The sequence below is a fragment of the Polyodon spathula genome, chromosome 8, assembly GCF_017654505.1.
Source record: "Polyodon spathula isolate WHYD16114869_AA chromosome 8, ASM1765450v1, whole genome shotgun sequence".
NCBI classification, from domain to species: domain Eukaryota; kingdom Metazoa; phylum Chordata; class Actinopteri; order Acipenseriformes; family Polyodontidae; genus Polyodon; species Polyodon spathula.
Window position 1 is genome coordinate 32842855 of NC_054541.1, and position 15261 is coordinate 32858115.

A 15261-nucleotide genomic window follows, 5' to 3' on the forward strand; every position below is an offset into this window, starting at 1 on the left:
AGCTTCATTTAGAGCCAAACACAGTTCAGAAGCAGGTATTATATTCACTTGTGTGAACACTATGTCTAGACATGCAAGAATAAAAGGTAACTGTTGATATTCTGCATGCTTATCATCCAAGAAGCTTTGCATATTTAAACCGCTTTGCGAGAAAAGCAATACAACAAACCAGATCTGTGTGGCTTGCCGACTGGTGACACTATTAGAGAAAAAAGTTTTCACATCAGAATTTGTTCTCAGTGAAACAAACACCGATTTGTGTTTAAATCTCAAACTTGATGTTAGATTAAATAGAAGACACCTTAAATTAGTATCAGACAGCGGATCTAAAGAGAAAAAACATGGCATAACAAAAAAAAAAAAAACACAAGTATATAACTTTTTTTTTTTTCTTTTAATGTGTACTCATGTTAGGCTCCTGTGCATTCTGTTCCTCACACAAATTATTTCTAAAATTGATATATTGTTAATTTTTGATACTGGGGTATACAAACCTGTCCAGAAAATAAATAAATAACACATTTCCATCTCTATACATTTCCAGGAAATGCACAATGAAGCTACCACAAAAGACTGAACAACTATAAAATCATTACGGATTATGACTCTCCTAGCTCTGGAAAGTCCACTTGCTCTTACAAATAAAATTACTGTGCAAATTAGACTGGTCAATCTGATCGAAATGCTTTCATTTTCTCTGGATGGAGACAAGCAGCTCTGAATCTTCTCAAATCTGTACTGTATCGGACAAGGTGTCAAAGAAGACAACATATTTCCTATTTAGAATTCAAAGGAAAACATGACTGCAGCAGCCAACGAAGCTTTCAAAAGCAATGCAACATCATATTAACAAAACAAGGACTGTGAAGAGAACCTCAAATTAGCCTACTGATTAAGTAACATGCTAATTATTTGCCTCCATCCTGGATAGCAATCCTTGTTTCCTTGACTCAGTTAATAAGAAACTGTAATAAAGCTGCAGCTGGTTATATTAAACTGAATTAACAGCACTGCTTACCTGGCTATTTAAAAAAAAAAAAACAGCAGTGCAATATATAATCATTTTTAAAAGGAAACAATTTTTTTGCAGAAGCTTTTTCCGGACATATATATATATATATATATATATATATATATATAATAATTCGTAACGAGTGCTTTACTTATAGGTACTGCCTGGTTATACAGCATATTTGTAAATGTCAGATGGCTTGGACATTTTATTCCCGATCTCCGAATTTATTTTCTCCTGTACCCTGCGGCTAAAACATTGAACACTGAAGTTCGACTTGTATATCTTGAGGTAAACAGGACCAGTCTAAACAGCAATTCTATGTTCAAGAGCAAAACATAACAACCAAATGACAGTCCTGCAAGGCGCACAGCACAGCTAAAAAATCACTGAAAAACAAAATGGTCAGATCCAAATGACATCCTGTATCAAGAACAGCAAATCTGCTTCATCCTATTTACAGCCTCCTGAGGCTTTCTAAAAACTCTGGGGAAAAGGTTAGTCACTGGCTGCATGAACCCAATCATTTTCCAACATTTCCTGTGAAAGCAATGAAGTTTGGTTGCCTTTGCAACACAGCCATTTCAATCCTCTTCCTAAAATACCCTACATGACCTTGTCAGGAAATTCAAAATGTCCAGAGCAAATGCATTTGGCACTTAGCAATCCCCCTACCCTACATTCTCACAGAACAACATCACTGGTAGATATAATCTCTAATCATTGCATTAGGTTGCAATTACTCTGGTAGTTAACTGCATCCAATGTCAATATTAATTAATGCCTTTTTTTAATACAAACAATTTGATGCAAACACATTTTTTGTTACCGGTACTCTATAATCTTCATACTGAAAATGTGCTGTTGTACTGTATTTAAAATGTGTGAATTACAAAATGTTTACAAACGCCTTATGACTGTACTTTAAATCCAAAAACCTATTCCCCCACTAAGATACAGCAAAGGAGAGATCATGTTGTACCACTAGATTTTTCACATGAATGATTCATCTGAATAAATACAAGTGGCGAATACATTTTCCATATTTCTAAAAAAAACAAAAACTGTCCTTGAAGTACCCGCCAATAAAGCTATTACTTTGAATGCTGTGATGATGATGTCATAAAAATGATGATGTTTTAATAAAAAAAATCTCTAATTTGCAGGATAATGCATTTCCCCCTAGTGCTGGAAGCCACCATGAAGTCGGAATACAACGTCACTGTACGAGACGATACAGAATCCATCCGCAGCAACATGAATCAAGCCTTGCCATACCCACTGAGCTTTCAGGTTTCACTTACTGGATTTCTCATGCTGGAAATTGTTTTGGGCCTCAGCAGCAACCTGACTGTGCTCGTCCTCTACTGCATGAAGTCCAACCTGATTAACTCTGTCAGTAACATTGTCACAATGAACTTGCATGTGCTGGATGTCATCATCTGTGTGGGCTGCATTCCCCTAACCATTGTTGTTGTTCTGCTTTCCCAAGAAAGCAACACTGCTCTGATCTGCTGCTTTCACGAGGCTTGTGTGTCTTTTGCCAGTGTTGCGACCACAGTCAATGTTCTTACCATCACCCTGGACCGGTACGATATTTCGGTGAAGCCAGCAAACCGAATTCTGACCATGGGAAGGGCAGTGATGCTACTCACGCTAATCTGGATTGTGTCCTTCGTTAGTTTTCTGATACCGTTCATGGAGGTCAGCTTTTTTAACTTTCAGCCTGAAAACATAGGGCAAAACAAGACCCTCTCAAGTACCGATATAAACCAATACTATACTGAACTGGGACTGTATTACCACCTCCTTGCGCAGATCCCTATTTTCTTTTTCACTGCCATTGTCATGTTGCTCACTTACTACAAAATACTGCAGGCTTTGAACATAAGGATTGGCACCAGGTTTTCAACAGTGCAGAAGAAAAAAACTAGAAAGAAAAAGACAATTTCTCTGACCACACAGCATGAGACCATAGACGTGTCACAAAGCAGTACAGGACGCAATGTCATGTTTGGTGTACGAACTTCTGTTTCGGTTATAATTGCTCTCAGACGGGCAGTGAAACGTCACAGAGAGCGTCGAGAAAGGCAAAGGAGGGTCTTCAAGATGTCCCTCTTGATAATCTCCACATTCCTTCTTTGTTGGACACCTATCACCATTTTAAATTCTGTCATTTTATGTTTAGGCCCCAGTGACCTGTTGGTAAGGTTAAGACTTGGGTTTCTTGTCATGGCCTATGGGACTACCATATTTCACCCTTTGTTGTACGCTTTTACAAGACAGAAATTCCAAAAGGTCCTCAAAAGCAAAATGAAGAAGAGAGTTGTGTCCATTGTAGAGGCAGAGCCCTTGCCAAATAATGCAGTCATTCACAATTCTTGGATTGACCCAAAACGGAACAAAAAGATGACCTTTGAAGACAAAGAGGCTAGACAGAAATGTCTGGCAACTACACAAGTTGGAGAATAACTGAAACTTCAGGAAATAAAAAAAATAGTAAGTAAAGATTTCCATCAGGTAAAAATACATAAGGACTAAATGACCCAAAGCATCATTGTAAATGCAACTGTAATACATGCACAGTCAAAGGTGGATTATTTATTATTATTTATTAAAGAATTATATTTAAGTTCTACAATCCTGCAGAACACAATGTAGACATTGCATGGCTTTTTATAATGTGTGATATCACTATTAAGTGTGTATATACATTGAATATAAAATGTGTATATGTATATAAAAAGACAAAAACACTGAAGATCTATAATGTCTGGTCTTTTATTATAAACAGTTAAAATAATAACTGAAAATGCTCTTTCTCTACATCAATCTGCGTGCAGTACAAGTTTGCACTCTCAAGCCTTCAATTTCTGTTCAACTTAAGATTCAATTGAGAAAATCATGCAGGCATTTTAAATGCTTATAATGGAACAGATTACTGTCAGATTCAAGAAAAGTAATAAGGTTTTAATTTCCCATCCTGGGTCATACTGTTTTCCCTGGGTTCTTCCATCTTATTTATAGATATTTACACAAAGAACCAGCCAAGTATTTAGTTTAGAAACTGTCTGCCTAAAATTACAAATAAAAAAGCAAGACTGAAGGTGATTCTCTTCGATCCCTTTTGTGCCAACAGAACAACACCACATTGCTGGATAGATTTTCATAGAGAACCCAATGCTAAAAGTACAAAACTAAACTACAGTAACCAGGGAAATATGGAGAACTAAACAGGAAAATGATTAACCAGTAATTTAAATTAAGTGCCATTTTTGTCCTGTGCATGGATAGGTGACTTATTAGTGTTCATTATCCCTTTGCAATGCTTCCTTGTTATTTTGCCATCTGACAAACATAAAAGAAACCGAGAAATATAGAGGGCAGTGAAATAAGAGTATGATTTACAAACAAATACCTAAATAAATAAATAAATACATAAATAAAAAAAAAAAAAAATATATATATATATATATATATATATATATATATATATATATATATATATATATATATATATATATATATATATATATATATATATATACACAGACACACACACAGGCTAACTTCACTATAACGAACACCCGTTTAATAATCCCAACAGCAAGAACAGTTTTCTCCCCCCAAAGAGAACGTCAATTCATTCAAAGATTACCTATTGTAGTACAAATGCAATCGTTGACTGTCTGTCATCTTCACACAAACTGCAACCAGGCCACGGACGTGGGGAGCAAACTACACTGGATAATTTTTTTCAAGAGAAAGGACGTGTAATTACTGTACTCAGCATGTAAGTGTACATTCTTTCCTTTTTTATTTCTTTACTGTTTTCTTTTAAACATACCACAGGTGGGGATTAGTGTTGGTGTAATTTACATGTGGAAAGGGGTTTGTTTTGTGTGCTTTTTGGAGTTGTTATGTTTGATCAAATGACTGTTTACAGCCAGGCGCTCGATTGAGACTTGCTGCCTGCCTGTCCTGTATGTGTCCTCTGTGCATTACCATCGTTGGTAGCGTCACATGACCCACTGTTTACTTTGTTTAAACCCTGCACGCCTGTGCCGGCGTTTCAACTCCAACTCCTCTGTCTTGCAATACAGTTACCCACACATACGCCATGAGTACCTTGTCACAGTTTAAATATTGATAAATGTGAAGGAATATATACACACACATATATATATATATACACATATATGCACACACACAAAATACTCTGACCATCTCCCAATGCTTAGACACAGCTGTGACAAATTACACTTGTCAATAAACCAGCAGGTTTATTTCAATTACATTTTTTTCGATTTCACCGGAGAACCGAGGTATCTGTACAGTAGGGAAACAGCAGCCTACATAAGTGTGCTTTTGCAGGTGGCTTCAACTTCCTCCTACCTACCTGGCTGCTAACTGGTATCAGAGACAGTGGTTAAATAGTAATGTGGTAACTGACTGTCAAATCTTTCTTCAAGATAAAAAAAATAATAATTCACAGTAATCACTGTAGTACTCCGAGGATCATATACTGGCCTTTTCTTTACATTCTGTATAAAATATGTGGTGCTTTAAACAGCTGTGTCCTTCACTTAATGTGCTTAAGTCATGTGGGTGGAGGTAATTTGGAACATACTGATGAAAGAAATTGTAATTATATATTCCAAACTTAGAGGATTAACAAATTAACGTGTGAAGTGAGGGGCAGTGATTTTACCTTCAATAGCTCTTAATGGCTTGTGTATACAGCATTTCTTGTCATTTTTGCAGTACTTAATTCACCCATACCGGCTTTGATGGAGCCAAAATAAAAACACATCGAGGTAGCTATAATCCCACACAAATGTATGTCACACTTTAGATTTTTTACATATTCATAGAGAACCCCTTATGCCAATTAAGAAACTTGGCACTAGAGCACTTTCAGTGTCCTTTAAACACCGAGAACCTACCTTAAAGAATATGCACTGTACGAGACAATAAAGAATCCACTGACTGCAGCAACACTAATCAAGCCTTGCCATACCCACTGAGCTTTCAGGGTTCACTTACTGGATTTCTCATGCTGGAAATTGTTTTGTGCCTCAGCAGCAACTTGACTGTGCTCGTCCTCTACTGCATGAAGTCCAAACCCGGTTCTGAGGACCCACTGTGGCTGCTGGTTTTCATTCCAACTGAGCTCTCAATTACTTAACTAGGCCCTTAAATTGGACTGATAATTTGCTTAATTAGACCTTTAATTGTTTTCAGCTCTTAAACAGTTGCAGAGTTCAAGTTACTTATAAAATGGTATAGTTAACTTGAAATCTGCAACTGTTAAGAGCTGAAAACAAATTCAGCAGATGATCAATTCAATTAAGGTTCTAGTTAAGTAATTGAGAGCTCAGTTGGAATGAAAAGCAGCAACCACAGCGGGTCCCCAGAACCGGTTTGGGAACCACTGGTCCAGATGGAATTGATCCAAGATAACTTTAGGCAAAATTACACTACATTAACTTCTAAAACCTACAGTGGAAAATAATTAACAAAAAAAAAAAAATAATAACAATAAAAAATGAAAACGAGTAGGACACAACTGACTCCACAAATCTTAAAAGGTCACTGAATACAAAGTCAACACGTCCTCAGTCAATCATTAGGCTAGGAAAAATTGTCATTGCAAGCAGTATGTTGTTAGCTTACAGTTAGAGTGCCACACACAAACAATAATATATAAGAATGATTCTATATGACAGCTTGTGTTTCAGTTTTTAAAAAGCAATTGTTAAATTGCTTGAATACCATATTGAATTATAATTTTTAAAAGTACCACAAGACATTAATGGCCTTGCATTGGGATAAAACTACAGCTATTAACCAGTCTCCCACAGAGGCTACTGCAGCTCCTTTAAAGCTTAAGGTTAAAACAAATCATTAAAGGCTTGGCTTTTTTTGATCCATAGTTTTTTTTTTTGTTTTTTTTTTTGAGCAGCAAGAGGTCTGACCCAGATTGGGTCTCTTACTTTACGTGTATAAGTTACGTGGTTAACTTTACAAACAGATTTTACAACCTTCAACAAAATGGGAGACAAATATCAGTTTTTTGTTCAATGTTTTAAGTTATTATCCAACATGCAAAGTTAGCAATTTGTTTTCCTAACAGTGGTATGATGTAAAATAGTTACATGACCATAACATTTAGATTTTACTGATTAAAAAAAAAAAAAAGATTACATTTAGATACCATTCAAGTTATGAATCATATTTAGAACTGTTATGTTCCTTCTTGACTTTAGTGACATATCGTACAGATGTGTACTAAATATGAAGGCTCTATTTCAAAGTTTGCTGTCCCCCATCATGCAGAAACCGAAAAGTCACATGACCTCTATTGTAAAATCATTGCCAAAAACTGCTGACCTAGGGAATCGCCTAATAAAGATGTCTACCGAAAACAAAACTGAACTTGAGAGAGTCATAGAATACACCAACTATGAAAGAGCCTATGCCAAAGCATGTGGTCTGTGCCACCGATATGGCTACAGGTTAAAGCCTATGTGGCAGTAAATGAGTAAATAAGATCAAAAGAATACTTATGCTTTATATTTTTCTGTAACAAATGTGTTATAATATGAAGACCTCGGATTTGTAGAATTATTGTTTTGTACAGCAATGTACAGTTGTGTACCAAATATTAAGACACTAAGTCACTAGTAAGTGTAGTGTCTCTATGCAGCAGGATACTCAAAATGCAGTCTTGAGCATCCAAAAAGAACTATAGTTGCAGAACCACAATATACCAGCTGAGGAGAGCATAACATTGAAAATATAAGTAGGCAAATCAAATGGTTTCACCAGGGAAAAGAATGTGAGCATGATAGTAAGTTACATAAGTACAATTAAAATATTCTTTAATATTACTGTGTATTTTGGTTTTTGTAAAGAAGAACCACAATTACTGTTGATCCACAATGCACTGCGTAATTACTGTGAAGAACTGATGAAACAAAATACAGACAAGAGGGAATAAGACTTGAGGGATTTGAATGTAAACCTGAAGACATACAGCTGCACTGTACTTTAAAATCAAGTAGTAATTAAAAACCAGCAGCTGGTTTCTGCCCCCAAAGCCCTGTAAAATACAACACAAAGTAATACATTCAAAAAGGTTTCTAGACAGTCACCTGAAAACCATAGCATATAAACTTCCAAGGGGCCTCTTCACGAGATACTGCCTCAGTCGTTTTAAAGGAAGTGCTTTACTAGTGTTCGAAACCCCTTTTAGGCATTAAAATAAAATTAAAAAAAAAAAAAACACACCACACACACATGGGCTGGACTATAATAATATTTTTTTTCAAAAACACACACACACACATTTTAGTTAATCAAGTAAACTACCGTTGTGGCAACATATGCTTCTTATTCTTGTATAATAATGGAGATGTTAGTTAAGCTTGCAACAGGAGGTCTACTGTAGTTATAGGTTCTCCACAAATGACAGTATGGAAACAGGTTTTCCAAATTTTAAAAAAAATTTAAAAAAAGAAACACATTTTGAGCTGTCAATTCTGATTTCAAGCGAGGGCTGAGATGCAGCTCCCCTGAGTTAGCCTTAACAAAATAACACTGAATTGAGTAATGGTTTATACCAATGCTATTGACAAAAAAAAAACAAAAAAAAAAAACACAAAAACAAAAAAAGCTGCAATCTCCACTAGACTATGTGGAATTAAAACAAACACTATTTGTTTGTTGAAGGAATTCTGTACAACTGTATGTGAAACTGCAGTGAAAACAACAAAAGTCCTTTATCCACACAGCAGGCTGGGTGCTGCCCTGTGACCATCGACAACTCAAAAAAGCTTCTTAACCATCGTGAAAGATCTCTCACTTTTACTGATCTTTTTTATAAATAAAACTGCCTCCAGTCAATATAGGCAAGTGGATGTGTTTTGACAGTAACCGTAATTGAAAGCAGCCTTCCACATCAAACTAAAAAAGGCAACAAAAGGTCTACTGTGCAGTTGATTCACACCTGAAGGTTTCTTGATACTTTTTGGATTTTACGGTCATTTTAGAGTAGTTAAAATGACAACCTCTCATTGATAATTTAACACAACTGGATCCGGCCTACACAATACTACAATATATGTCGTAAAATGTAACAAAATGTTTCCTCCTGCCATATTCCCAACCTGGTTACAGGCAGCATTCATGAGTTAAGTGAAAAGTTCTAAGTTGGTTTGGACTCAATTGGCCTTTGTTGTCTTTAGAACCACAAAACAAGATATCTATGTAAGATATCTTATTCCTCTGTGCATCTGCAGTTTGCTGTTTCACTTTATTTGTACATAACAGGGTCTGTTTTGTTGAACATGTTGGGCCTGCAGGCTCCAGCGTACCTGCTTTCTGCTGAAAACTTGATTTAGCCAGCAGAATCAAAGCAGAAATGAGATTAAATTGCATTATGTATCATGCATAGTATTCCTGTTATCTCTGGCTAACACACGCTTACCCTCACATAACATTCTGCACTCAAGAAGAAAAGGAATCCAACACTTGTCTGTCTAGTTTCATAAATTATTGATCAACAAATGAAACCTGAAAAGCACACACCACAACAACAACTTGTAAACATCTTGGAGAGAAAGCTATCCTTCAAAAAATCATGTCACAAGCAACTAGGTTTGTTTTGGTGAATTTTACATTTTTCACATTAACTGTCATGCCTAAAATGCACAGAAAAGTAACAACCTTGAACTAAATATAGTAATTTGTCTTAAAGGCAAAAGCACCTCAGACTTTGGTCTACACTTGCCACTGGAAAATCCCACGTCATTAACCGTCACCTCTGACCTACTCGTCTTTATTGTCCTTGCTACACAACAGTCCAATTAAATTTGACAATTCAGTATTAAACTGATTTAACATGATTTCTCAGCTTCTAGGTGGTCACTGTATTTTTACCTTTGCATCTGTCCTATTGTGGCTTATAATGAATAGATATTCATATCCGTCAATGATTTGGGCAATTAGTTTTAATAAAAAAAAAAAAAAAATAAATATTACATTGTATGCACCATACTTCAAAGCAGCAATATTATTTATCATACCCCTTATACAATACTCCAAATCTATTGAAAAACTAAGAACATTTTGCAGATACTACATGCAGATTTATCATGCATTAGGATTCCACTCAGGCTGACTAAGCTTTCTTACAATTGCAATTTTGTATTGTCCTTGTCCCAGTTCTCCGATTTCATGGTTGTGTACTGGCGTGTATTAGTTATCCCACACATATTTATGCAGGTGGTTCTTGACAAAGTGGCAGTGTATCCTTGACCACTGCACATCGTACAGAGCATTGTAAATACTGTATATCAGGAGGCAGTGTGGTCCAGTGGTTAAAGTCCAGTGCTTGTAACCAGAAGGTCACCAGTTCAAATCACACCCCTGCCACTGACTGAGTCACTGCGTGACCCTCAGCAAGTCACTTAACCTCCCTGTGCTCCATCCTGCGGATGAGATGTTGAATCAATGTCCTATTCTAAGTGACTCTGCATATAATGCACAGTTCACAGCCTACCTCTGTAAAGCGCTTTGTGATGGTGGTGCACTGTGAAAGGCACTATATAAAAATAAAGATATTATTATTACATTAATTATATTAGTGCACTTCCTAACTACTCAAATCAGTTTAGTGATAGTTGTCTTAGTAAATATGGAGTCAAAAGATCAGTAAAATTAGGTACTTTCTTGTACCGCACTATAAACAAATGTTAACCTTTAGGTTTGCAGATATCCACCAGCTGCGCCACAGAAAAAAAATTCTAAATAAATAAGATACTTCCAGGGCTGTAAAAAAGCTCAGTACTGAAAGTATGTATAATACTGTATTAAGAATACATTGGTGTAAAAATGTCTGTGAAAAGTTTGGAAGTTTGGGCATCACTTCCTCGGACCAGAATCTCTTAGGGTTGGATCTTCAGCCCTCCAGATAGGGATGAGTTGCAGCAGTGAAGAGACAGACAAATTGGTCATTTTAAATTATGACGAAAACAGGGTTAAAATAAATTGACACTTTTATAAACCTTTGCTAATTGCCTATTTAATATTTAACGGGAGTTTAGGATCCCACTGAGGTATCCCACTATGCTTTGTGAACAAATAAATTAGTTTAGACTTTAATTCATGCCCTTATCTTAAAAAAAGCACACACACACACACACACACACACACACACACACACACACACACACACTTATCCCACACAAAAAAACACCACCATTAGATGCAAAGGGCAAAATGAAGCATATACAGGTTAGTCAATGAAACTCTATTGCATTAAATATTGACCAGCTACTCTGAACGAAAACATAAACTGGAAAGATGACTCAAAGTTGCTTGCAACACAACCTAAGAGAATGCACTGTATACAGCAGTGGGAAAAGATTTTCGATGTTCAGAAAATGTGTCAGCAAAACAGCAGAATGGAACTTGTGTCAAAGTTTCTCTTCCAGATTCCACAGCGCCACGCATTTTAATTAGTTTGGTTGGGCATCCAAATGCTGGACCCATTTAGATCTACTCATGGTGGGTGGTATTTTTTTGTAGGTTTATAATTAAAATGAACCTCTTGGGCAAGCAATCTATTACAAACAATGCCTCTTGGTAGCTAGTGATCCTACGACCTCCTAATCCCAGGTGCTAAGTGCTGAGCTTCCACACCCGAATAATATCATGCAGAGGAAACTAAAACTATATATACACTACATGAAACTAAACTTCTCACAGACTCACATACTAACACCAAACTCATTTAGTGTCCAAAACTGAACAGTTAACCTTCTTGAAATTTGTAGATAACCCACACACCAAAATACAGTGTGCTCTTAAAGATAGATGGTCACCTCAGGCTGCTGTTGCAGGTGGAAGAAACAAATGTAAATTGTTTATTATGGGGGTCAATTTGTCTTACAGGGTTCTATCAAGACTACATTAAAATGATTAGAATGCAGCATTTCGTTCCTCATTTAAATTAGCAAACAGGCAGTCTGGCTCTGGAGGTCAGACCTTCATACCATCGGTTTACTGTGTTAAGTGATGTATATAAAAAAAAAAGGTGGTACAAAAACACCAGAAGGAAGAATAGAGGGGGAAAAAGTGATTTAGATTGAAGCAATTTAGATCATTAAAATGTGGCTTAAAAATAAATAAATAAAAAAAATCAACTGTTTCTACAAATACAGTCTTGATTTCCAGTACAAGCACTTTGGTTTTTATTCAGAGTTACAGGCAGGATTTGAACAATGTGTTAAAGCCAAACTCATGCTTATTGAACTCGAAATACAGAGATGAGAAGAAATGAAGTCGCGGTAATGCACTACTGGATGACAGTAACAAATACAGCTAGTTTGTACAGCAAACTATTTACAAAAAAGCAGCCTTAAATCAAACATCATGTTGTATTATAAGAGCCTATAGTGTACGAGAGAACTGATTCAGTGTTAAATTCAGCAAAAAATCGGATACAGCATGTAATACAACACAGGTATCCGGCGAGGTGTCAGGTCACATTACAATCTATACCGAGAAAGGGGTATATAGATTGTAATGCCATAAGTCCTAGCATTGATTATGCATATTGGGAATTAGTATGCATAATATACACACCTAATATACACTATATATCTTCATTGCTTGGAGCAATGTACACAAAAGGGTTATAAAGTCATAGATTCAACAATGCATTTACTAGTTCAAAACATTTTTATTGCAATTATCAAACAAATTATTTCTAACGTCAACAGGGCAAAAGAATTTTAAAAAGTGTGTGGCTTAGATTTATTTAAGTTTTCCTAATACACTAGATTTATTGAGACTAAGGATGTATATAATGGTATCCCATGTATAGAACTGCAAAGACCAGCTTCAGTTTGCAGAAACCAGTTGCATGTTTGAAATGTACATTATTTTAACAACAGCTACATCTGCTGGCTTTAGCTGGTATTGCATATATGTACAACTAAAAAGTAAGATCTGAAGGGGAGAAAAAATAACTAAACCAGCCCAAAAACACATATGCTATCTATTCCTGTGTGCCATGAAATATCTAAACACTGGGTGTACCTGTCATCATTTCTGGGGAAATGAGCATTAAAATGAAGTGATCCAATATGAAAATTAATCTGTAGCTCAATTAGGGTGCCAAAACTTATTTACTGTGACCTGTAACCAGTTTATACAAGGAAGCAAGAACAGGGAGCTTTTCCCTTCCTCAGCTGCAAACTTGCAGATACTCTTCAAACTGATTAAGAATAGTAGAATATTATGAATATCAGAAATATTGTCTCTGCAGAGCTATATGGCACAAGCAGTTAAATTAACTTCACTGAAACACACAGTAAATATCCTTCCTGATGTACCAAAGATTCTATAAAGCCCCATGAAAACAACAGTAAATAAGTTACTCACCCAGTTCATTGAGACTCTGGGCAGCTTTGGTGATCTCTCTGCTGCCTCCCTGCAGCTGGCCCTGGAGTCTCTTACTGAGATACAAGATGCGGATTATCCTTCGCAGCAAATCACATGCCACCTAGCCATAAAATAAAAACATTAGTTCAAACTATAAAACTTCTCAATCAGCCACAAAAATTGTCACAAAGTCTATAATGTGTTAAAAGAGAAGAAGACATTAATTGACCAAATTCCTGGCTGGCGCGCATTTGCTGGCTTAATCAGTCTAGGGTATACATTTAAGCTGTCCTTGCTTTTTGCCTATAGATCCTGGCATGGTGGTTTGTAAATCTGTAGTGACTTCACAGTGGCCTTTGATTCCCCAAGAGTGCACTGAATTACTGCTGTTCAGGAACAACATGGGCTACCAGACAGTTCATTAGTTTTGAAACTTCAGGTGTTTTTTTTTTTTTTTTTTTACAGGTTTTATACTTTATATTTGCTTTTTATACCAAAGACAACTCAGAGAAAGAAAAAAAACAGGCCTGGTCACACTGTATGCACACACAAGCAATATTATATGTCAAAATGTAAGTTTGACACAGACAGACATCTCCACATACCTGCAGATTCTAATACAGTCAATAACCAATTACAATTGAAAAACCAACTCTATAGATCAGTGGTTCTCAAACTTTGTCATAGTGAGCCTCCCTGAGCTATAAAAAAAAATAACTGTGCCTCCCCAGTTTACTAAAACAATATAACAAATTGAAAATCCTATATGGTCGCAAAAATGAATAAAAAGGGATTTGTTCAATATAGAGCAGTATGAGTTTCAGAAGTATTAATTAAAAAAAAAAAAAAAAAAAAAAAAAAAAAATGTAAGCAACTAAAATATGTTTTTTGTCCTGTTAACTTTCTCATCTTAGTGGATTTTAACGTAACTTTAAAATCGCTGCTTTTGTATTGTGTATACTGTTGCTTAAACCTGTTATTTAAATGGTCTTATTGTTGCAGTTGTATGTGTGACAAACGTATTGTGGTTTTTTCTTTTTTTCTGCTATGTACTATACAGTGCTTTGCGACACTTTGTATAAAAAGCGCTATATAAATGCAATAAAGAAAAAAGCTGAGCTTCCTCTGAAAACATTCCGGGTTTTCATACTAAGGTAGGGTGTCTTGTTTTGAGATGCCGGCGTTGCTTGCAGGGGTGCATGCTGTGGTTTGTCAGTATTTCACCGCATACAACACAGAGGGCCCGATCTTCGATCTTCATGCAATCCCCTCACTAAATTTGTGCCTCGCAAAAAAATTGTGCTTTGGCACAAAATGAGAGATATTCCAAAACGGCACAAAGCAGTTATGAGACATTGGAATATAGCAGTTTTTAGAGCAATTCCCAAATCTGTTTGTGCCTCGCAAAACCGTCTGTGCATTCACTACCAATATAGCAATTGCACACAACAGCCAAGCAAGAATGCAGAATGATGGACGGTCACCATTACTAATGCGACAAGCTGCTATCATTGGTGTCACCATTGTATTGTATCACAAGGAAATGCTATAAAGGTTTCTTTAAAGGCCAGCTGTATGTTTTTGAAGCAAAATAAAAATAATAATAAAAAAGCTTTGGATACTGTCTTTTTTTTCCGAATGATTTTTTTTATATGTAAGTTGTGCTGTGACAAAGTCTAACTGTGGTAGTACACTCTGATTTGTAAATGTGACAAGGTCATTCACCTGCAAAGCAAACATCAATCAAGCATTTTTATATACATAATACACAGAAATGCGTTATGTTATTCATTCTA

At 36.0% G+C, this 15261-nt stretch overlaps 2 protein-coding genes across 2 annotated transcripts in view; one reads left to right on the forward strand and one right to left on the reverse strand.

The window, feature by feature from the left end:
• cog5 (component of oligomeric golgi complex 5) overlaps nt 1-15261 on the reverse strand; it is a 115013-nt gene that overhangs the window by 92843 nt on the left and 6909 nt on the right. Inside the window, exon 6 of the mRNA XM_041257631.1 lies at nt 13466-13586. Within this exon, the coding sequence (XP_041113565.1) occupies nt 13466-13586 (121 nt within the window). The remainder of the gene's footprint in view (nt 1-13465; nt 13587-15261) is intronic.
• LOC121319798 (G-protein coupled receptor 22-like) lies at nt 1164-3674 on the forward strand. Its single transcript, XM_041257632.1, has 2 exons — nt 1164-1509; nt 2179-3674. The coding sequence occupies exon 2, from the start codon at nt 2183-2185 to the stop codon at nt 3482-3484; it is 1302 nt and encodes a 433-aa protein (XP_041113566.1). The 5' UTR covers nt 1164-1509; nt 2179-2182; the 3' UTR covers nt 3485-3674.